Source organism: Podarcis filfolensis (genome assembly GCF_964270895.1).
Source record: "Podarcis filfolensis genome assembly, chromosome: 15".
Classification (NCBI taxonomy): domain Eukaryota; kingdom Metazoa; phylum Chordata; class Lepidosauria; order Squamata; family Lacertidae; genus Podarcis; species Podarcis filfolensis.
In genome coordinates, this window is record NC_139618.1 from 19,262,450 (window position 1) to 19,287,823 (window position 25,374).

Below are 25,374 nucleotides of genomic sequence, written 5' to 3' on the forward strand. Positions count from 1 at the left end.
ACCTCGGGTTAAGACCTTAATTTGTTCTGGAGGTCCGTTCTTAAGATGAAACTGTTATTAATCTGAGGTACCACTTTAGCTAATGGGGCCTCCCGCTGCTACCGCCACGCGATTCCTGTTCTCATCCTGCAGCAAAGTTCTTAACCCGAGGTACTATTTCTGGGTTAGTGGAGTCTGTAACCTGAAGCGTCTGTAACCCGAGGTACCACTGTAGTTGAGGAAACCTTTGTGGCACCCTCAAAGCTCCATGCTGAACCGGCCATGCTCCCCTAAATATGTCTCTGCAAGGAAGTAGTTCTATCCAGGTTGAAACAGGGGAACAAGTCCTAAGTGATGCTACAAAGTCCAGCATGATCCCATCTGAATATCTTTGGGCAGGGAAGAAGCCTTATCACCATCATGCCTAAAAAAATACTAAGTACTGTACAGAAGGAGTTAAAACCCAGCCTGCAAGTTGCTGAATGCTCCCGAGGAATCTTATCGCCTCCAGGTTTTTGCCAGGTAAGTTCTAATTGGGCAGAGCACTTAATAGAAATGCTAACTCAAAGGATTGGAAACGGACCCTTTTGAAGAGAAAAGATAATCACATCAAGAGTTTCCAAACAGATAGTTCACATGCAAGTGAAAACTCTCAAGAGAACCACTACTGCTGTCAGGAGATGGATTTCAAGCCCGGGTGGAAGAAATGCACATCAGCAAGGAAGAGGGCTGCCCCTGTGTTATTGTTCCTGCACTTCATGAAGTTTGAGGGTTGTAGCCAGGAGGATACTGGTCCCTTGAGGCCCAAAAGACTACAAGATCACCATTCACTGTAATAAATAGATAAAGTCAAAGTGATTTATTGGCGGGAGTGCACCACAAACCCCAACTGTTATGTGATCTTCCACCACAGCTATGCAATTCACAGAGTTGGATCAAAAGGGCACAAAAACAGCCTGTGCTGAATCAGTCCAAAGCCCCTTCAATTCCAGCTACCTCTTCCCACAGTGGCCAACAGATGCCTAAAAGGAAATGGGTGCAGCTTCACTCTCCCCACTCATGTTCCTAAAACAACTGGTAGTCAGACAATGCTGGGGTAGATGGACCAAAGGTCTGACAGAATAAGGCTGCTTGCTGTATCTTAATTTTGAGAACCGTCACAGTTTAGCATGCATATGATAAGTGCCTGAAACCCCTTTGAACTATTGCCAATCAGCTTTGGCATCACTGAACTATGCGGACACTGAACTATATGGACCAATGGTCTTGCTGAGCATAGGTGCCAACACGCTGGAGCCCTGGGTGCCCAAGCACCCACAAAATTCCCCATGAAGGGGCCAGGCACCCACAAATTTTGGTGCTAGGACCATGCACGCTGCATGGCACCCACAGTCCTGGGCACCCATGGTCACGGGACCAAGCTTGCACTCCTGGCCCTGGGAAAAGACAGATTGTTAAGGCTCGTCCACACTTCAGTTTGTTCTGTGCCTAGACAGCATGGATCCGAGAGGTTTTCTTCTTGTCACATGTTTTCTATGCATGGGTTCAAATGGTTTTGCCTTTGCCCCACTGCTTTCCCCAAGAAAACCCTCTCTTTACTGATAAATTGGAACAAATGTCAATCTGCAGAAAACCTGACTAGCATTTGCTCCAATTCAGCGCTAAACTGTGTGTTTCCCTGGGGGAAAGCAGCCCTTATCCTTATCTAAGCTGCAGCTCAGTGGCTGGGCACATCTCTCATGTGTAGAAGGTCTCCGGTTCAGTCCTTGGCATCTCCAGACAGGGCTAGGAAATATCCCTCGCTCCCAAATGGGAAAGAGCCACTGCCAGTCAGTGCAGACAATACTGAGTCATAGGGAACAATAGACTGACTCAGCATTAGGCAGATGCCTATGTTCCAATGGTGGCTAAACTAAGCTCCTCTGTATCATTCTTTTTTCTCAGTCTATGTGCAGTGTACCATTTTATTTTATTTTTATATTGTAGAAAAGGCAGACTCCACTGATCACTGCGCTCACAGTAACACTTTCTGGCTTTTGTAAGATGTTTGAGCATCTGATATCTCTGTAAATTTCTCAGACTAGCTTCACGAGTCCAAAGCTGCGGGGGATTGTTAAGAATCGCAATGGTGAGGATTTCATCTCACGATACTTAAACCAACCCCATTCTCCATGGCTAGTGAGAAGGACAAGGTAGTGGTGTTGCCTGGCCTTGCTAAGGTGGTCAAAGAACTGGGAGCTCTTGCCTAACCTTGTTTGGACTGTGGATCAACCAGAGTGGTGTCTTTGAATGAGCATATATACAATAAACACAAATCATATATACAAGAGGCAGTTTCCAAACCTTCACAAAATCCTAAACATGCATTGGTAGTTGCCCATAGTCTCCTGCTAGCTCTACGCTCAATTAACTAGATAAATGACCGTTATGGGTGGGGATATTTTTCTCCGATAACTATGGTAGATTACTGACCAAAAAAATAAAAATAAAAAATCCAGACAGACTATATATTTTTCTGCTTTCCCCTGAAATGAATGCAGACAAAGAGAAAACAAATTATTTTAATGTTTCTTTTTGTCTCTCTCTGTGTGGTGGAATTTTTTCCCCGCTCTCTTCCTCTCTTTAAAAGGGGGAGAAAAAAAAGTTGAAGCACAGAATTTCTCCCCCCTTCAGATTTACTCATTGCAAAATCAATATCCATCAGCTGTTTGAAATTAAAGAAGAGGGTTAGGCCCCAGTTTTATACATGCGTTATTGTATTGCGAGAGCTTTCTACTCAGCCAGATAAATCTTCTTTAAGAGGATTAGGAAACTTTCATTATCTTTATCTAACCTGAACTAACACTAACTCTGAAAAATTAATCTATAGACTGGACAAAAGCCGATAGCTGTTGCTAAGAAGCCGGGGCCTCTGGAGTTACTTTCTAAATGAAGTGGGTGGAGGGACTTTAACGCCTAACTCTGCTTAGCAGTTGGAGACTGTGGGGGCTGGGAGTTGAGGGGGGTGGGCAGGGGAAGGAGAAAGAGAAACAAGACCTCCTCATGAGCTGAGCAGGTCACATTATTCCTTGTGAATAATTTATCCATCGGCTTTGGGCATATTTTTTCTCTATGAATCATTTATTTGTGAGGGAGAAAAAAAGTTCACCCTCCATTCCCCGGGTGCCAATTATTTATGCAACTCTAAGCATGGGGGAAGCACAGGTCTATCTACCCAATAGCAGGCTCCCAAAAGCAGCACTAACTCCCCCCCCCCCACACACACACACCGCCAGGAAACCATTTGGATACAAATAACTAAAGATATTCAAGCACAGCTTCACCCTTGTAAGGAGAAAACACGAGGTAAGGATTTCTCCAGTTCCATTTAGGGGCCTCTTAACAGAGAGATGCAATATGGGTAAAAACAGGTGCATGGGGAGGGGCACTAAAGTGGCAGGCTCCGCCTCCAACCTATGCCCAGTGATTGAATTGCATGTGGACAGCTGGCGTACATACTGCTAGGTTGCCAGACTGCCAGGGTTGACCTGAAATCTTTGCCTCCTTGCCCCCCACTTTCCTTCTCACCAGCATCCTTGAATCTCCCAGAGGGCAAGAACGCAGGTGAGAAAGAAATACCCCCTTACTTCCACTGGGAACTGCGAACACTGCCTTTAGCTTAAGTTACTATCTTAATTTCCAGCTAATGACCTCTTTGCTCACTTGTTGTTTTTATTTGAATGACATGCTTTTCAGCAACTCTGCTGTCATGCTTAATGTGTCATGCTTAATGACATCACTGGGGTCACCCCTAGGTCTCAGGTTCAGGCCCTGGAATATCAGGGTCTGGGATGCTTTTGACTTGACCACCCTATGCACACGTGTGTGCATGGAGGTATGTTTGCAGACTTGGAAACCCTGCAAAGGAAAGGCAATAATAACATGGAGAGCTCCTGGTGCACACACAATTGTACACATATGTGAGGTCTCTCTTCAGATGTTTAAATAAACGGATGGAGGTCAGAGCAGAACCTGAAACCACAATGTCATTCTTTCCCTCCTCCAAAGTGTGTTTGTTTTATCTCTTTCGAACCCTTCCTAAAATTCAGACTAATGGGTGGAATTTCCAAACCAAGGCACTGTGAGAACGAGAGAGAAAATATGCATGCCTACTAAGTTCACATAATTTATGCAGGCAGCAGAATTCAATCTATGCAAGTTGCAGAATTTTTCTCAGCATGGAATTTAGACTGCCTGAACCCAGTTGTTGCTGTTGTTGTTTTTAAATGGTGTGGAGTGTGAGCGGCTTCTTCTGTTTTGGGGGTTTAACTCAGAACTGTTGAACATATTCCATATCATTGCCGTCGTCATCCCTTAGGCACAGCAGCAAAAGTCATTCTGAGCCTTCCTTGTGGGATCAAACATTCTCTTTCAGTCGAACTTCCTCAAAAAACGGGGACATGCTCTGGGCCTCCTCCTCCTGTTGATGTGCCACTTGATGTAGAAGCTCCGAGATGCTTCTGTCGGGAAAGGCCTGGGTACTCCCTCTTTCTCTCCTCAACAGCTCGCGTTACGCAAAGGCAGCTCACTCGCAGCAATTCCCCCTTGAAGTTCTCTGCCAAAAGCCCTTTATGGCCTGCAATGACTTTGACATACTTACACAATCTGTCTTCTCTCCTCCAGAAAGTGATAGCCTTGTTCTGTTTGAGTCTTCCTCTACAGTACCTGACAGTTCTTTTATTTTGGCACTGTATTTTCCCCAAAGAAGATAATTCCGCTGTCAAGGCCACTAAGGTGGCTCTGCGGCATCCCTCTCCATATTTAGAGATCTCTCTGTTCCTTTGGAACTTGAGCTCTTATACCAGGCAGGAAAGGAAGAATGTTTTTGTTTTATTTTTATTTTATTAAAAAAAAAAAACATTTCCAGCACCCAAAGTATTTCCAAAATATGCACCAGCTAACCCCTACAGTCTCATTGCAACATGATTTTAAGAGATGTTTTCAGTAAGATGTGAGGGGAGGAGAGAGAGAAATATGTATCTTAAACTAATTTGCTTAAGCACATGTGCTTGAGGTTTGACTGTCACAGTGCTGGCTCAGACAAAGACTCTAGGGAAGAAGGAAAAGGTGTCCTGGCAGATTTTTATTTTTTTAAAAGGATCTATCTACATCTCAGTCAGGAGAAAGGGAGAAAATGTGTCTCTGTATTCACAACACAATAAAATATAGACAGACACTAGAAAAGACAGCTTGTGAAATGCAAGCATAGCTATATTCTTAGCTCCCACTGGAGATATTGTCCCTTACATTCCAAGGGTTATTAAAGAAGTGGGGGTGCTACAGCATATCTCCTTATGTTGCTGGAGTGCTTCCTGCTGCAAGAAAATCTTACTTTGCTATCCTAACCATGTCTACTCAGGAGTAAGCCCCAACTGAGTTCAATAGTGCTTATTCCAAGGCAAGTGAGGCTAGGACCGCAGCCTTTTCAATAACATGTTTATTTTTACCCAGCTTCCCACAATTACTCGCCTAAAGTGGCAAGCAAGAATAAAAGAACAAAATATTATATTAGTGCTACCCAAAGAACACAGTAGACTTCATCTGTGTTTCAGAAACGTGTTGGCATATTCCCTCTTCTCCCACCCCCACACAACTGTTATGCTACAACATTGTTAAAAAAATATATATTATATTATTCTGGAATACAGCAATGTGACTTGTATATTGACATGCCCAGTGACATCTGATGCCCATCAGGACTGCTACGGTGTAAGGCAGGGAGGTCAACAGTAGGTGGCACCAGAGGCAATGACAGGCAGAGCCTATGACAGAGTGAAGTCATTTTACAACCATCCCTATCTTTCTCCCTGCTGAGTTCTACAAGGCCAACCCTGAAACTAAGGAAACGAAAGCAGAGGCAGGTGAGCTTGGAAGAATCCAGACCAAAGTTGGTGGGGCAGTGCCCTGTTGGACCGGCCTCCACTGGGCAAGCCAATGCAAATATTTAGAGCTGGGCCACCAATGACACATCTGGGTTCTTTCAATGAAACTGTACAGACAGGAACATGCTAATAGTCTTCAACAGTAGTAGGAGGTTTGGAGAGTTGGGGCTGCTGCTCACTTGACCTCTGGTTAGTTGCACCACTGCTGCTTACCAGGAGGTAGAGGGGCAAGGCAGGGGCAATGTGGATGTGGTGCAAATGCACAGATAGAGCTGATCCAGCATGCTTGCTGGGGTGTTTGCACCGCATCAGCTATGGCTATCATGCTCCTTTGTTCACTCCTGGAATTCAGCTCTTATTCATGGAAACTAATAGATCTAACCTAAGCTGCATTCAAATGGCAATTGATTCCATTTACCGACAAATATTGTTCACATTATATTTGGGCTTTCACATGATGTAACAAGCCCCTTCTGGAAAAGCAATGGAATATAATGCATGTTTAGCACTCATTTCTGTATTATTTGGGAAACCGTGAAAGTAAAATGATGATATTTGGAGTGGTATACCAGCACACAGTTCTTTCCTGTCATTTTCATGGGGGAACAGAAGCACACGTGTGCAAAAAGGGTGAGGAAATAGAGACACTGTCCAATGACGTTTGTTATTGTGCAAAAACCTACAGTTGCACAACAGGTACTGCAGTGTGAAAGGAACATCAGAAAACAGGGCAGAAGCCCTAGCATTATGATCAGGAAAATTAATGCAATATTCCCCACATCTGAATGCACCCCAAGGCAGCAGATATCACTCATTTCCAAATGACAAAGTACAAGATGAGATCCAGAAGCTCAGCTACTGGGCAACAAGACAATCAGAACGAGCTCTGAGCTTCCTAACTCCCCAAGCATTATCAGCAACAGCATCCATTTGAAGCCTAGGAAACTGCCCACATAAAAACGTCTTTCTTCTTAGGCATCTTTGCCAAATCTTACCTTGCACAATAAGATGGACTCGTGATGTCTTTGGATGATTGTCTGTTTGTACGGAGCAGGTGTAAGGTCCTTCGTCATATATGTCCACGTTATGGATCTTGATACTGTACTGGGTTTTGGTGTTCGTGAGGATAACCACCCGATCATCTATTGACCACTTATCATTTCCAGCATAAAGGATAGTGCTGCGGTTCAACCAAGCTACTCGTGTCACCCTGTCATCCACGGTACACCTGGAAAGGGAGGAAGAGGAAAAAGGAATGAGAAGGGCATTGCTATCACCAAGTTAAGAGCATCACTGAGAGTAGGGGTGGGTGTATCTGTCCATTCCTATTTCTTTCATATATATTTTTTTCAGTCTGAGGTTTGGTTCACCCCATTTATGCAGAATTGTGATTTTGCTAAGCAACTTTGCATGAAATTTGTATACACGTCCATGTATATTTCTCCTAACATACAATTTTAAAATGAAAGTTTGCCTTGTATATGCAAGTTTGCATTTTTGTTATCTTTAAAGATATATGCATTTTTCATGCACTCTTTACTATTATATACATTTCTGTTCACATTCTATACATGGAAAACTGCATCACAAAATTCAGAGAAGTGTGAATGCTGAAGGAGATCAGGCTTTCAGTTAGTGTATTTGTTTTGGAAGTGTGGATTTCACGCTAAAATGGGACCTGAATTAATTTCTCCCACATTTTCCAAAGCCCTGAGCAATCAGGTGATGCCCAGGCCTTGTCTGACCTGGAGAGGGATGAGCTGAGCCTGGTGGAGGAGGAGGGAGTTCCAACCACCTGGAAGGTCCATGGAAAGAGAAAATGCACTCAGGACTATTCTCATGAATCAGCAGCCAATGGTTACCTTTCCTGCACAGTTTACAATCTAGATCATGTTAAGGTTCTAAGTTGCATGGGAAGTCTATGCTAGCGGAGCAGGCTGTCCACCATATAAGTTACTGATCCAATATATATGAAATTATACATGGCATGGAGAAAGTGGATAGAAAATAGTTTTTCTCCCTCACTCACAACACTAGAACTTGTGGACAACCAATGAAGTTGAGTGTTGGAAGATTCAGGACAGAGAAATAAAAATAATTCTTCACACGGCATATAGTTCAACTATGTAACTCATTCCAATAGGAGGCAGTGATGGCCATGAACTTGGCTGGCTTTAAAAGAGGACTGGGAAAATTCATGGAGAAGGCTATTGATCGCTAGCAGCCACAATGCTATGTTAGGGTTGCCATATTTTGAAGAGCAAAAAAAGGATATCCTGAGCCACTGCCAGCCTGAGTCAGGGAAAGAGGGCATGGGTGTGCAGGGCGGCCACAGCGCCCACATGCCTCTTTCCCCAGCTCGGGCTGGCAGCAGCTGCAGCATGCAAAGCAGCCTGAGCTGATACCCCCAAACCCGGACATTTCCTTTAAAATGTAAAAATTCACCCAGATGGGCATGTTGCCCCCCAAAAGAGGGCATGTCCGGGTTTTCCCAGACATAGGTCAACCCTAGACTATGTGCCACTTCAATTGTCAGAGGCTTTATGCCTCTGAATATCATCTGCTGGGAAACAAAGGTGGGCAGACCGCTGTTTTGCTCATGTCCAGCTTACAGGCTTTGCACAGGCATATGGCCAGCCACTGTGAGAACAGGGTGGCAAACTAAATGGGGTCATTATCTGATCCCTTATGTTCCAAATGTGTAGAGTGTGGTGGAGCTGAGTGATGGAAAATACAGAAGAGGGGCAGGTCAATGAGCATGTCTGCCATTCTCCACCTCATGTGATTCTAATCATGGGAGGGGGTGAACACTTGAACCAAGCCGCTGTGTCAAAGTATTGCACCACCAAACCATGCAGCAGCACCAATAAAAACACACTCCCAGGCTTTCATAACAGCAATGGCTAGACAGAAGGTGGATGCGTCTGACCATTAATCAGGTATTATCAGCTGCATATTGTGCAGCCCTTCATGTAGCTTCTTGGTCATCCATTGTAACCTCCATTCACTCACACTCTAAGCCCAGGATTACTTCCGCCAAGGAGAAATGGTGGTTTAAACACGGTTAAGGGGCTACAGACAATAACATTACTGTGTGATCAAAGTCACCTCCTTGTAATTGGAGACCGCATGGCTAGCCACTGTCTGAATCCATGCAGGGAAGAAGAAGTACGGGAGAGCAGGTGTTCACTGCTCCACAAAAGACTTTGGACAACCATAGAGGACCGTTTTGACTATTCATTGCCGTCATGCTCTCCACTTTGCTGCTCCCCCACCACTTAATATTGCAGAGCTTTAAGAAGTACATTTTCAGAGCGGTTAGTTACACTTGGCAAAGAACAAAGCCAAAAAAGGAGGGGGGAGGGAGAAAAAGACAAGAAAGGAAAGGAGAGGGTGAGGATTTAGAATGTTCCTCGAGCACACATACCGCTTTAATTCCATTTGATAGAAATGCCGGGTTTATTTACCTGTAAGCTTGGCAGCAGCACCCACAGAAAAAGAATGACGGCAACAGCCACAGCAAATTCCCTGTCCATTAGGTAGAATAAAAGGCACTTCGGTGGCCTGCTAGCATCTGCCAAGGGTTGTGTGCAGTGCAGCCTCCGCTACAAAGCTATGCTGAGATAGAGAAGCGGTGTGGAGAAGATGTAAAATAATATGCACTATTGCAATATTATATTGCAATGGTATAATTTTCCTGCACATAAAAGTGTACATCCCAATGTGCCAATACTGCATCATAACCCAACCCCCCCCCCCAAGCTATGGGTAGTTCCCAATATAGTGCCAGGTAACTCACTTCATTGGCACAAGGATTTATGATAGTGCAATGGAACTCTGCAGCATCCTCCAAGTCTGTTGTGGGGTTCCCACAACCCCCCAGTACAGATTTGGAGAGGGTGTGAGGCGTGCATAGGAGGGTGAGAGCGGGGGGAGTTTGTGTCACAAGCAAAAATACTTGCACTAACGGAATGAGTGCTCTGGATATAGCCTTATGGCTTCCAGGCCCAATTATTCATGGATGTATTCAATGATGCACTTCTTTTGCCCCACTACTGCCCCCCCCAAAAAAACCCCTCCACTTACTTCTGGACATTTCTGTAAACAGTTACAGAGACAAATCTTTTTATTAGTAATTTTACTGTTAACTGGAAAACTTCAAGCAACAGCTTCTGATGGGCTCGATCCAGTGCTGGATATGATGTAACACTACAGCAGTAATAGGAAACAATTTTAAGCCTAAGGGCCAAAGACCTTCATGGTCAACTTTCTGAACTGTGGGTGGGGCCAAATCACAGGCTAATTTGGCCCTCCAGATGTTTTGGGACTACAACCCCCATCATCCCTAGCTAACAGGACCAGTGGTCAGGGATGATGGGAATTGTAGTTCCAAAACATCTGGAGGGCCAATTTTGCCTATGCCTGCATAAGATGGATGTGGCCTTTGCACAATAGGCTATATTCCAGCCTTGCAAAAGTCAGAGGTTTCTGTAAACCCACATCTGCCCCCACTCCATTCAGGAAAGCTAGAGACATAATCACAGCTGAAGAACGCATTCCAGCTAAGGAAAGTCAAATGAGGAAGATAGGGAGGGTGGCCTAGACAGAGTAGTATAGAGAAGCACCCTCAATGAGTTGTGGCATTTCCATGGCTGTACAACACAACATCAGATAAAGAGCACATTGAGATGGGTAAGTGGTGTAGTGGTGTGAAGGAAATATAAATATATGCATAGTATTATATAGCAGTGGAATAAATATCCTACACGTAAAAGCAGATATTTTGGCTAAAACTGTGTTGGTGTTGTTTTAATAGACAGTTATATTTCAATCTCAGCTGCACATTCAACTTAAACATTTTGTACGCACACACCAAAAGAAAACTTCTTTCAAGGCAACCTCACAAACAGTTCCAGACACAGTGAATAGGTTGCTACCATCCTTCGTATAAGCAAGTCCAAAACAGAGTAATGGCTTGCAACTGACTCAATCTTTTGCTAGCTATGATGTCATACCACAGCAACTAATCAACCCTTTCCTGTATCATCATCATCATCAATTTATTATCATTAATTTGTGAATCGCCTTCTATACCTCAAGGCAATTCACATGTAAGATATTTAAAAGCACAAAAGCAGAAAACACAATTAAAAGAAGACTAAAAACCTAACAAGTGGACTCCTGAGGTAAAGACCCATTTATCCACCTGGGAAAGCCTGTCAGAACAAAAACATCTTGAATTGTTTCCAGAAAGTACAGATTGTGGGTGCCTGTTGTATCTCTGCAGGGCTGCTAGCTATTCCACAGGACAGGAGCAGCTACACTAAAAGCCCTGCTCTGAATTCCTTCAGGTTGGGTTCCTGAGATCTTTGGCATTCACACAGTAAACTCTGCTGAAGACCACAGCAATCTACTGGGGATATACATCTGTGATAAGTAAGTGGTTCAGTTGACAGGTGTGCTCAGTTCCTCTATGGGCCGGCATCACCATTCCTGTGGCCACAAGTGGCTCACCAGCTTCTTAGAGGTCTAAGAAGTTCTGAGTGACAGAGCTAGCTAAACTCAGGCCTGACCCTACAATGAGACAAGCATCTGCCTCAGGCGGCAGATGCCAAGGTGCAGGAAGTGGTCAGAGCTGTGGGTGCCCTGTACCCACTAAACTAGCCTGCTGCCCTCTAGTGCAGTGGCAGGCACTATTCTTTCATCAGTATTGCAGTAAGATTCAACTAGCAGTCCAATTGGCTTGGGGAAGGGCACCCTATTGTCCCTCAAGCAGCAAAATGCCTTGAGCCGGCCCTGGCTAAACCCCACAGCAACTCCCTGCAAAGGAAACAGGACAGTCCATCATTGCTTCTCTCTCCCCATTGTAGGCCCAGCCGCTCACTTTCCACTTGGCAATTTCTTCCTCTGTTCCACCGTGCAGAGTTTTCGGTACTGCTCGTTCCACTCTCCGGCAGCCCACTTCCTATCCATCTTCATCGTGACTTGTGACTGCAGCAGCCCTGCTGTTCTGACGCTGGAGCCCTCCCTTTATTCAAATTAACTGTGGGAGAGCTAAGCACAGCCTAGTTAAGTTGGGCCCTAAGGGGATTGCAGTCTAGTGGACTATTACTCCTGTCTCAGTTCATTATAATGAATAATAAAGAGATACTTACACACGTTTTTGGTAAATTATTCATTGCATGGACTGGAAAAAATCAGGGCAGTAATATGTAAAACAGACAACTTGCATGTCTGTGTTCATATAAATATCTAGCATAAAGCCCTTCAAGGAACTCGGCGGTCTCCTCATTAAAGATGAAGTACAAGGATCACGGTTTGAAGAGACAATCAGGATGCCTTCATGCTGTCTTTGTGCAGTGGGTGGAAAGGAGGAAAAAAAGGAAACTCTGATGTGTAAATTCTGACTTTGTGCAAGGCCAAATGGTTTTCTCTTTCTTCCTTTCTCCCCTCATTCTGAGCCTTTACTTATTTATTTATTTGGTATTTATGTATAGATTCAACTGCTACAAACAGGGCTGTGTGCCCTTTCTCACAGAAGACCAAAAAAAAAAAAAAAAAAAATTCCAATCCAAAATCTGCTGCCCTCCCTGCCGCCAAATAAAAGAGTCAGATTATGTGACTTTTCTGCACAGAGAACATTTGTGTCATGTCCCCCCCCCCCCGGCATAATTTATTCCACAGTGGTTATTCTTTATTTATTGAGTGCATTTATATCCCACTCTTTTTATGCTTCAAAGTAATATGAAGATTCCGTCTTCCTAGAAGCAGCTTAGGATGTTTCTCAGTTTGTGACTTGTTTTATTTGCCCAGGCAGGCAAATAATGTGACCCGTGAGAGCAGCAAATTAACCAGCGTGTACAACTGTGATGGAATAAAATTAGGACAAATCTTTATTGACAGCAGCAGGCAGGGCAAGGGTTGGCATGGCATTGGATCCCAGGATCAGTTCATCATTCCACAAGCCCCATGTTGATGGAATGGATCTGCTGGGTTTGGATCTCTCCAAACCTGTATGATGGGAGTCTGCCAGTGTTGAACCTTGCCATGGTGCAAGCTGAGCAAGCAAGGTTTCCCTGAGGGAGCAGGGTGCAGATTCCAACCAGACAGATACTGAACCCACACTTGGGTTTGCTGTGGTCAATCCTCCCCTCAGGCCCCTTATGCCCCCCCCCGAATATGCTGACCCTGCCCAATGCCATTTTTGCCCTCATACAAACATTTTTGCCCTCATACAAACAATGTTCTTCTGCCTAACAACAGAAAGTCATAATTTTACTGAGGGAAAGGCAGAAAAAACGCCAACTATGTGCCAATCAGGTTGAGAGAGAAAAAAAATTCATTTCCGGCCCTGTCAACCAGCGACCTAAAATTGCTCAGTGAAGTTTCTAACAGGGTGGGTGGGCGAGAAGCTCTCAAAGCAAAATATACAGTGGAACTTCGGGTTACATACTGTCCTTCTTACGAACGATTTGGGTAATGAGCTCCACTAACCCGGAAGTAGGTGTTCCGGATACCAAACTTTGCCCTGGGATGTGAGTGGAAGTTGCATGGCTGCAGCGGGAGGCCCCATTAGTGAAAGTGTGCCTCAGGTTAAGAACGGTTTTGGGTTAAGAACGGACCTCCAGAATGAATTAAGTTCGTAAACGGAGGTACCACTGTATAGGCTTTTCCTTCTCCTCTTTAGCAAGGGTCATGGGACAGCTTTTTCCCATGAGCCCATCACACAGAGAAGATACTGAGCAAAACCTTGCCTGGTATTTGCTGCAACCCATGGGCCACAGTGCCACTGGGCAAAGGTGTCCCATGCTTATTGGGCAAAGAACAGGGCTTTTACTTATTTATTGCATTTGCATCCAACTTTCCACCCCCCTCCAAACAGATCCCCACAACAACCCTGTGAGGTAGGTAGGGCTGAGAGGCAGTGACAGGCCTTGAGTCACCCAGTGAGTTTCATGGCCGAGTAGGAATTTGAACCCTGGTTTCCCAAGTCTTGGTCTGACACTCTAACCGCTGTGCCACACTGACTCCATTCTGCAGACACTATGGAGGTTATGATAGTCATAAGAGCAGCAAAGACACCATAGCCAGGCCTCACCTTCTACCACTGAAAATCTTATTCAGTAATTTCTCTGGCTTTTTTTAGATTTCAGCACGCATTGCCTATACTTTTTGTAAAGATGGGGGAGAAAAGTGATTGCTGGGGACTTTAAAATGAAGAAAGGAAATCACAAACTGATGTGGAAATACAGAGAAATAAACTTAATAATTTTTTGGGGGGTGAGAAAGCAAGAGAAACTGATATTGAGATGTTCACCAATCCCAAGCAGGGAACCAAGTGTCATTATTTTGTATTTGAACCACAGTTTTGTGTGTTTTTTCACGAAGTGCAGGTGGGCGGATAGCAAGCTTAGTTTATTTGCATTCAAATGCATTCCTACTCTTAAACAAGTTTTTCCGCCCGAAGTGGAGGTATAAAAATAAAAAAGCAGGTGCTAAATAATTCTACCAAGTGCCACTATAATTCTTGCTCAGAAACCACTGCCACTTAGCTTGCTTAAGCCTATGGTGTTTCCTCTTCATCCTCCTTTCTAACCTTTTCACAATTGACCAGGATTATGACAAAGCCCCCACTCAATGAGGGCCTAAAGAGATACCTTCAAAGTCTTTAGATTCAACAGACAAGCTCCAACAAAGCTCAACACTGAATCAAGTCAGGAGGTTTTCCCCTAGAAAGGATCCAATTAAAGCAAATGCAAACCTCACATTAACGTTCTCTTGGAGGTTTCCAGTCCATCTCCAAAATAGTCATGCTACTGTAAAATACACAAAAAGAGAAGAGAAATCAAACTCCAGAGTTCCCAAGGGAATGGAAATTGCCCCGGTGCTGCTAGGTTTTGTTATTGTTGTTTACACGGCCTTCACCCTAAGGTCCATGGGTGGGTAACAATGTTAAAATACAAGTTTATAAACTGTTTGAAGCATCTTAAAATCACAGACATCATTTTAAAATATATGTTGCAAGGGTCGAGAGCAGATCCTGCTAGTGTCTCTATTTTCCAGGGACTGTCCCAGATTTACAGTAGCTGTCCCAGTTTCTGATTTGATCCTGGAATGTCTTGCTTTTCTTCAGGGCGTCCCTATTTTCACTGGAAAAATGTTGGAGGGTATGCAAAAGCTCGGGTAAAGAGACATGTCTTCAGCATTCTCTGGAAGGTGTATGATGAAGGTGCCAGACACTCCCTGTGGGGAGTTTCACAACTTAAGGGCTACCACAGAGAAGGCCCTGCCCTGGGCCCCTCATGCACTTGAGCCTCTGAAGGTGTAGGAAATAGCAAGAGGGTCTCCTCTGCGGATCTTAGCATTTAACAGGGTCTGGGTGGAAGGAGGCAGTTTCCCATCTATTTCAGGCCAAAGTCAATAAGCTTGTTGGGGTCTAAGTCATTCATTCTGTGTGGAGACTGAAATAACTTCCTTGATGTCAGGAGTAGAGGTTAGCACACCTGGCCTCCGGGAGTGAAGGGGAAGGAATGTGTCAGGGAGGTCAGTGCTGTGGGGAGCATTGGCAGGAGCACTGAGTTGGCTCCATTGGTGTGCCTGCACAGCACTGATCTCCTTGGACGTTCTCCTCCATATGTTCTAGTAAGTAGTATCAGCTGTGCTGCCAGAAGGCCAGGTCAACAGTGGTGCAACCAGCTCACCAGCTGCTTCTGCTTTATAAAACCTCTTCACTGCTTTAAACAATTCACCTGGGGGGGGGGGAGTTCTGCAGCAGTGGGTTGTTTTGCAATGCACTACTGGAACTCTTGACACCCACAAGACCTTGAAATATCCACAGACATGATTGGTGAAATATGATCTCTGTAACTCTTACCATTGAGCAACCAGATCAGTACAGATCACCTAGTTTGGCAGGGATGAGGAGCGACATAGCCTGATAAAGAACTCTAGGGAACTCAGAAACTTGCACTCTGTAGTTGGCACATTGCTGGACTAAATAAAGGTCTTGCCCTAATGTGGACTTTGGATTTCTTCCCTTAATGGCCAACACAACCACCTTTGTTTTTTTGTGTAACTTGAAGACAAAACTTAGACATTCAGCTGTGAGATCCTAAAGTGAAGGAAGAGGAATGTTTACTACCTGAAGATGGGACTTTATTCTTGGAGGATGCATTTCCTTCAGCAGCCAGAGTGGAGTAACAATGGGTTGGAATGTGTCCACAAATTCTGATAACCCCTGTGTGGCGTGTATATAGAAACCAGCCTACTCCACCAACAGGTGAAATTGGCATGTTTTGCTCTGACCCCTTTGCCTCTGGCTCTGCCTACCACTAGCATTTGGCCCCCAGAACGTTGCCTGGAGGGGAATGTGGCCCCCACATTCTAGCCTGATGAGATGAAAAGCTTGCACTATATTCTGTAGCATTTTAGATGACTTATTAAAGGTATTGCCATAATGTTATTTGTTTATTTACAATTAAACAGAACAGCTAACCCAGTTCTTTGCAGAGTTGGTTCTAAAATTGTCCACTTCCACAGCATGTTTCTTATACAAATAAATGACCAGGTCTCCATATTTTGCTGTCAAGACTTCTGGGAATCTTAGGACAAATCACTATGGGAGTGTGGACCTTAGGGATTTTTTTGGAGGGGGGAAGGAGAAGATTTTAATGACCCCCCTCCTGCAAAGGGTTCATCACTGATGGATTGTTCCTTTCCATCTTGCAGCCCCTCTGGTCACAGAGTGGATGAGATCCAATGGCATTCCCTTCTTGGACGGGGGGGCAGAGGGAGAAAGGGAAGATTTATTTGCCATCATCAGAAATAAACACAGTTCCTCAGAAGTAAACACAAAAGAATAGGACCTGGCTGGGTTCCCAACTCGTTAAAGATGCAAATTAGAAACAGGCCATCAAAACATGAGGTTGCACTAATCCTTGCTCAACAACACAAATCGTCAAATTAGCCTCCAGTACAATGACATTTGTGGCACGTAGTGCCAGGTTTAATACAATAGGTCCTAGAGGGAAGGATGGGGCCTATCCAGCTTCCGCTTTGTCACCAGTGATATTTATTCATGGTAATGAGGACAGAAGGCTCTTAGCCTTAACTCCCAATCCCTTCTGCTGGCACAGTTGCTGCTAATGCAGCCACAGGTTTATCCTTCCATTTATTGGAAAACTTCCATTCAAGTTCCTTCTCCAAGTTTCTTGGCACTTTTCTTATCAGCCATGTGAAGGCTCAGAGTTTTCAGAGAGTAAGAAAGTCATTTATTCAAACCATGGGAAGTGCTGGAGGTGGGTCAGGCTCTTCTGGGTAGCTGCTTAAGTGCACAAGAAGAGTCTGGGCGGATCAGGCCAAAGACCCATATAATCCAGCAATCTGTTCTCATAGTGGCCAACCAGATGCTGTATGGGAAGCCTTATAAGAAGGACAGGCTGCCAGTTCATTTATGGGCCTGAGTTAAGATGCTCACTCTAGTGTTCAAAGCCCTAAGGAACGTAGGTCCCAGATATCTAAAAGATCCCTCCGTTCCTTCCCTACAGACTTTGTCGGGTATTAGGATCAAGAGGGGAGGCCCTAATGGTTATTCCACCTGCCTCTGAGGTTCAGGAGAGGTCTTCTCCATGGAAAAACTAATTCTTTTTCAGGGAAAAGATTAAAATATTACTAATTATATAGCTGATTTTGCTTCTGCAAAAGCAAAAGTGACATCTCATAAATTCAGCTCAGAGCATGTATTTATTGTTTTAATGTTAATAATTGGAATGGACATTTTATGTCCACACATATGCTGTCAAGTATTTACCATGACTTACAGTCTGTGTAATTTAGTTACAGATAGGTCTGCCGTAGTCGAAACAAAATAAAAAAAAAATTCCTTTCAGTAGCACCTTAGAGACCAAGTAAGTTTGTTATTGGTATGAGCTTTCGGTTGCATGCACACTGCTTCAGATACAATGTGCAATGAAGATCTTGACTTGCGCAGGATTTTGCTTAGGAACACACTTCCTTGAGGGTAAGCCCTATTAAACATAGTGGGACTTATTTCTGAGTCGACACACAGAAGATTGTGTTGTTCATCTCCTGATGCCAAAGGGATTTAATAACCAAACCTACCCAGCATGCTGCTCAATCTACTAGCCCTTGGCAGTTGAGTAATAAGGAAGCATTCGCTGGGCACAACTGCTGTGTGCAAGGTGCTCTGGGTAATGCCTGCTTCTCACTGATGGTACCCATTTCCTGCTGTACAGAACAGAGAACACGACCGAACCTACTGGACCTTTTTTCGGTGCCAGGACACCATCTCAGAATATGTGGGTTTAAATTTTAAAAATGAAAGTCATTTTGAGCACATACAAAATGCCTTTTCTTCATCACCAATTAACCACACCATCAACCATCACATGCTTCTACTGTCAAGGGATGGGACTGTCCAGGTGACATGCATGTTGTGTTTAGGGACAGTTAACTAACTGTGCAACATTCTCTTAAGTGCAACCCAGTTTCCACCCATCCATATCCATCTCTCTCTCTCCCTTTACCCTAAAACAAGCCCTGCTGCAGGACTGTGGGTTGAGCCCTGCCAAAGAGGGCCATTAACAAGCACAGCTTAAGATTTCCAAGGCAGGGTTGGGTCCTTGCACCTTGAAGTTTACAACTTATGCACCAGCCAAAACAGTTAACCTGGGCATGTTGTGCTTGACTTAATATAATAATGAACAAACAGTAGAGGCTGGCTCCTTAAAGTGTACCCTATCCACCTCTGTCCACCCTAATCCAGCCTCTACCTGACTGCTTTCTTACCTACAGCCAGGCCAGGGGGTGATACTGCATGCCACCTTCTTCTTCCTCAACCTCAGGGTGGCCCTTGTAGATCCCAGCAAGAAAGGAGAGGCTGGGGAGACTGAGTTGGCTCCACCTACCAAAGGTTCTGGCGCCATCTACTGCTGGCTTCCCCAACTTTCTTCCACTCTTCCAGTCCCAACAGGCTCCAGCCACTATTGTGAACACATGACAAAGTGTCTGCAGACTCTAATCTGATTTTTTTATTTTTTTTGGTAACAATTGGTGAATGAGGCTGCACCAAGAATCTCTTTGCTTGGGAATTTGGCTTCCTCCTTTGAACTGGCCAAAAAGTAGCTGGCCAGTTCTAGCATGGTCTGAATTTCTATTCTGTGGCCCAGAGAAAGGAGCCGGGGAGGAAGCAAGTGAACGACACCCACAGACAGTATCGACAGAATCAAGGAGGTTGATTAAGGGACATGATCCAGCAAAATGCCCTCTTCATTGCAGCCCACTGTTTGTAGAGTCGTGTGCTTGCTGAACAGCAGCCTCAATCAGCTGCCTATGTAAGAATTCAATCAGTGCTAATCTAACACAATGCACCACCTGCTCCCCAGCTGATTTCTAGTGTTCTTCAATCAAAAGGAGGGGAGGGGGGAGGCAAGTAAAGAGTTTATTGCCAGCAGTGTTAGCAGACCTGAAATTCAAGAACCTAGAGCCCTCTAGTCTTTGTGTTGTTTTTTTATATATATAAATTGTCTTCAGTCTTTGAAGCGGGGCGGGAGTGGGAAGAAAGAAATAAGAAGATGGAGAGAGAAGATTCAGTGCTGTTGCAACTCGCTCTGTAATTAAGTGCCAGTAATTAACATGTGTTAATAGTAGGCTATGGCCACAATGAATCAGGCATCTCACCACAAAATGTGTTTTTCCTTCCCCTGTTAGGCAGAAACGCTGGCTCAAACTCACCAAAGCGAGCACAGCCCATGGCACATGGGTGCTGGAGATGAACAACATTTTACCAGTGCCTTTATATTTCTGCAGAAAATCTTCCATTTCATCAGTTCATTAGTCACAATGAATGGATAGCCATTACAAATAAAGTATCAGGCAAGCTTGGGAGTTTTAAAGTTTTTAGCTTTCTTTGCTAACTGCAAGTAGAATAAACATGGTAATTTAGATTACACTCTAGGGCATCAGAGAAGTTTCCAATGCAAACTGAGGTCACAAAATACACTAATTTGTTCAGGAAATTGCTGCAAGGTATTTTCCACTTCAAAATGTCCTAGGAAACACGGGTCACTACAACATGCTCACATTCCACACACAGCACAGGTAGAGAATCTGCGGCCTAAGGGGCTGTGTGAAACTGCCCACTTCCTTCAATATGGCCAAAAGAGGAAGAATGAATGGAGGACAATGGATGGTGGATGAATGAAGGGGTTGGAGAGTTGGTGCTTGTGCATGCATATTTGCACATGTGTCTGTGAATGTATGTGTGTGAATAAAGAGAAACAGAGTCACCCATAGCCCCTGAGCAGTTACACCAAGGGAACACAGTCCTCAGCCCACCCCTGGCATACAGATTCTGACTAGACTTTCAGTGTGAAATGCAAATTATGCAGGCATGCATTAAAAACTGAACCTCACTGAATTTATCCGCCATCCCTCAGTGGCAGCAGGGGCCAGGACAACAAGTGAGTAGGCTCCACTGAACAGAGTAGAACTTACTTTCAAATAAACCTGTATAAGATTGCACTGTTAGGGCCTCTTCAAACTATTCTGATCCCTTTGCTACCATTCCTAGTCAACTGTGTTCCTTTGATCAATGTTTGAAGCTTGTTGTATATATACACCTGTGATTGCCTTCAAGAGCTGAACTCGACTTGAGTAGAAGGCCGAAATCTTTTTGATCGTAGGTAGAAGTTGCAAATGTTTACTCTTCCAAATATGGTACATTCCCCCAATACACCATTGGAAGAGAATTCCTCTGCAGTTGAACAGCTTGATCCTGCCACAGTTCAGCACTCACCACTGATTTCAACTAGTTAATTGTTTTCTCTCTCACTGAAATAACTAGCACTTAATAATGTTCAGCTTTGGTCAGACAGTGCCCAATAGTTACAAAAGCATCATATTCTCGTTTGTATTGAATAATGTGGAATTTTGTTTTAGTATGCAAACACCAACATGGAACTCTGTATGTGTGTCAATGGATTAGGGAAAGTGACTTGGTTGGGTGAATGGATGTGGAAAAACAATGTGTGGGGAAAGGGTCCAGCGCCTTCTTCTTGACTGCTTCTCTCCTGCAAATTCCCCTCCTCGAAGCTGCTTTCCCTACAAGATGTGGCTTCACATCACATTTATATGTACCACACAGTTTGGCTCTTAATAGGGTTCAGCTCATACTTCCCCTTCCTACCCATCTCCAATTATTGCCAAAGATGTATTTCAAACAAGGATCCCAAGTTCCAATCTCTGCAACTCTTAAATGAAATGGAGAAGTTTCAGCCATCGGGGGAATGAGTCTCAGGGTCTTGGCAGCGTGCCCAGAAGGATTATTATACAGCAGGTTGGGTTCTGTAGTAATTATCTCCCAAACAGCTGGACTAGTTGGATAAACTCTCTGTATCTTAATACATGATGCAAGAACAGCCATGGAGAATTAAACTGCAATTGTAGATTGTCTGGGCAGATAGGCAGAAGTAGAAAGCATAGATAGAAGTTTCCCTAAGCTTCAAACTTATGAGAAGCTGGGAGCATCCCGCTTCTAGATCCATTGAAAACACCCTGAAACTCCATGCTGTACTCCCGCCCCCCTCCGCACTTTCTGCTTCTCCCTTTATTGTTCCATATGTTTATTTCCTGCCACAAATGAAGACCTTCACCATTCAAACATGTACATATCTTTGTTTCTGTCTTTTCGTGGTCTGAATCACAAGGCGAGCCTGCTCTATCATGACAAAGGCCCATTGAGACAAGCAGCATGTTCTCACAGTGGCCAACATGATAGTGATGATCAATTCAATTTATTACCTCCCAGCACTATACCATCAGGTCCCAGGGCAGGTTATAGCAATCTGAAATCCAGTATTTCAAATGCTTAAAACAAATTACAGTGACAGGAATAGGGTAAGCCCTAAAGACATAGTTATCAGATGTCAAAGATGCCTATAGGATGCCCACCAGAAGGACCCAAGCACAACTGTTCTCTCCCCACCTGTAATCCTAGTAGCTATTTATTTTTTTTTTCTTTGTGAGCCACAAAGCTCTATAATCCAAAGGGAAAGGGTCAATGGCTGAGCAGAAGAGAGCTAAAGAACTACATTTCCAAAGCATGTCTAAACTGGACTAATGAATCCAAAGTCTGAGCATTGGCATTTCCTACTACTATTACTTCACCAAGCCCAGCGTTCCTACGATTTGTGTTCAGAGATGTGCAGTGTGATGCCAGCATGATGACAAAACAGCAGAAGGCAAATGTTTACTTGGTTTTCCCGCCTCCGCCTGGCTCATCTGTAAGATTTGCAGGTTTGCATAACACAAAGTTTGAGTTTTTAATTAACGCCAGATAAACGGAAGCATTTTAGAGTCGTTTGCCATGAGGCATATGGTTGCTGGTGGCCAAGAGAAGCCAGGATAAAGGGTATTCCGATTCACATTATTAATTGCATTTACATCTTGCCTTCCTTCCATGATAGGAGTCAGGACAGAGAGTGGTTGCAGTCCAGTTTTATACCTCATGCATTGCATGCCAAAGGACAGAAGTTCCAGCCTTGTATCTCTAGACACATCTAGGAAAGGCTCCTTCCAGTCTGAATCCTGGAGAGCTACCATTAGTCAGACTAGACAATAGTGGACTAGATGGACCAGTGTTTTGACTCTGCACAAAGCAGCTTCCTACATATGTTCCCATTTATTTTATTTTTATTTATTGCATTTATACCCTACCTTTTCCCTTCCTCATTAAATTTCCACAACCACCTTATGAGTAGCTTAGGATGAGAGGTGGTAATTGGCTCAAGCTCACTCAGAGCTTCATGGCTATAAAGGGGATTTGAACCCTGGTCTCTCATGTCCTAGCCCAACTCTCTAACCACTAGACTACACTAGCTCTGAATGCACTTGGGGTTCCCAGGCAGTCTCCTATTCAGGCACATCCTAGACCCTGTAGCTTTAGCAAGGATGTTGTGTTGTGTTATTTCAATCTTTGATCAGCAATACGGGAACCTGGAAGTTACTATTTTATCACAATTCCCCAGATGTAGCATCACTCCAGGGCATTGTGGGAAACTAAAAAGGCAGAACTCAACCACCATATTGCTGACTGAAGAACCATAAAATCTGGGCCTTTGAGTAAGCATCAATGTTGGGTCCTGTTGGAGTTCTGGTGCCTCCTAGCAGCTGCCCATTCCTCCATCCCTGACAGCTGTTGTTGTTGTTGTTGTTGTCATAATATGTTTACAGTATATCTTTTCCCCTGATGAGATTTAAAGTGGCTTATAGATAAAAAGAACCACTTAAAACATAGGAGGGAAAACAATTAAACATGGATAGAATTAGAACTAACTCTCTCTCTCTCTCTCTCTCTCTCTCTCTCTCTCTCTCTCATATATCTGTTAAAACCATACCAACAATTACAATAAAAACAACACAGCCCCAGCACTTACATTAAAAGCAGCCCATTTCCAAAGGCTGTTCCCAAAAGTCTTCACCTGCTAGCACAAAGGTGAAGAAGAAGGGAGCCAGTCTAGTTTCTCTAGTGAGGGAACGCCAAAGGACCAAGATAAGAACAGGTAAGCCTAAAATTAAATCAGGTTGGATTCAGTGAGATATACTTGATTACTATAACACGCTCTGTGTGGGGCTACTTTTGTATCTGGTCTGGAAGATGCAGTTAGTGCAGTGTGAATTTCTTTTTAATAAGCAATATTTATCACTGTTTTTACAGATTATTATTATTATTTATATAAAAATGTTCTTATTGTAATTTTGTACAATGTACTACACCTTGCTGTATTTCTATGAAAGTTCAGTTTATAAATAAATAAAATGCTCTCTGGAAATAAGAGTTTTCACCAACATATAAAAGGTTGTGCCTGCACACATCTTCCCCCTGTTAATGTAGAGTAGATCCACCATTGGGAGTCACAGGGCAGAAGACAGGGAGATTCATAGTAGGTGGTGCCAGAGCACCATCTCCCTCCCTGCTGAGCTTTACAAGGGCAACACTAAGGAAGCTGACAGGCAGTGCCACTCCCATAGACTGGTTTTAAGAAAGAAGGCAGGTAGGGAGGAAGGGGGGTGGGTGGGAGGGGCTAACTGAGTGCAGAGTGATATCAATGTGGCCCTTTATAAAAGCCAGAACTTACAAAAGAGTGAAGGCAGTGTGAACTTGTAGCAGTTGAAGATTATCCAACCCTGCCTCCCAGGCACTCTGGTTGAAGATGGCTGGATTCTAGCCCTTGATTGGATGCTCTCAATGAGTAAAATGCTGAGCCCCTCCCCCTTCCCTACCCTTGTTCTTTCCTTACATGGTGCTGTAATTGATCATTGCAACACTTTGTAGACATCCTCTCTGGCCAAACAGATTTTTTTTTTCTTTCCTAGTTCCAGATTGGCACAAATTGACAGAATTCAATTCAGGTCCACCAGACCCATTCTGTAGCTGCCTGATCCAAATTTGGTACAGATCTGCCTAATTCACTTTGGGATTTTAACAAGTCAGTTGCACTGCCCTAGTTGGATTGCATGACACCAATGGCAGGGCTAGTGAGAATGGCTGCTGCTCCCCACTCTCGTGTTGATTGAACATGTGAGTAGTTCTCCTGAACAGGGTTCAAGGGGGATGGAAGATTTGTTCTTAGCACTTCCTATTTTGGTTATGCAAGAGAAAATCAAAGAAAGTCTGTATGTTTATTGAAAACGGGGGTAAACACGTCATTCCAATACACAGGGAAGAGGAAAGGCACTTGATTCAATTTTCTTAAGAAGGCAGAGCAATGGAATTACTATCCAAGCTTCCCGCAGGCAGAAGCAATAACCTATAAAGAAGAAGGGAACTCTGTCGCAGGATGATGAAGCCATATTTTATGGGAAGTGTTATGAAGCATCCCTGCCAAATGAGAAATCTGTAAATTACCTGGGTAAGCAATCAGCCCAAGATTATAATTGCCAATTTGCAAAAATTTCACCAACAATTAAGCAAAATAAAATAACCCACCAGAGGAAATTTAATGCCTGACATTTCGGCACCTCCCCCAACTCGCCTAGATTCAGCACACATATTTTATTTCTCCTGGTGCAATTAAAGACAAATTTTTCATTCACAAGACAGTAAAAGAAGTAGTGGCCACCTCAGCAGATTTCTGTTTTAAGGCAGCGGTGGGGTGGGGGGAGGGGGGGCGATGGCTCCACCGAGTATCACCCTGGCAGATCCCAATTGGAGTATGTGCCTAAAACATTAAACTGCTGGGAGTTGAAGAGGATACAGCCACTGTGCCCACTGCTCCATTCCTTCACTGACTCACTTGTCACCCACCTCAACCATTTGCTCAGTAAGCAAATCTTTAAGTGTTTGGGGTTTCTTGTTTATCCCAAACCTGGAAGAGGAGGAGAGTGAGTGAAACAGCTCATAAATTGATGGATGGGTTAGGAGATCCATTGGCTGAATCCTCTTCCACTGGCTAGG

At 44.0% G+C, this 25,374-nt stretch overlaps 1 protein-coding gene across 4 annotated transcripts in view; it reads right to left on the bottom strand.

Moving 5' to 3' along the window:
- Positions 1 to 25,374, bottom strand: part of LOC310750581 (opioid-binding protein/cell adhesion molecule homolog) — a 731,536-nt gene that overhangs the window by 142,086 nt on the left and 564,076 nt on the right. For all 4 annotated transcript variants that reach the window (XM_083588992.1, XM_083588994.1, XM_083588991.1 and 1 more), the window contains one exon: positions 6,896 to 7,128. In XM_083588992.1, coding sequence (XP_083445118.1) covers positions 6,896 to 7,128 — 233 coding nt within the window. The remainder of the gene's footprint in view (positions 1 to 6,895; positions 7,129 to 25,374) is intronic.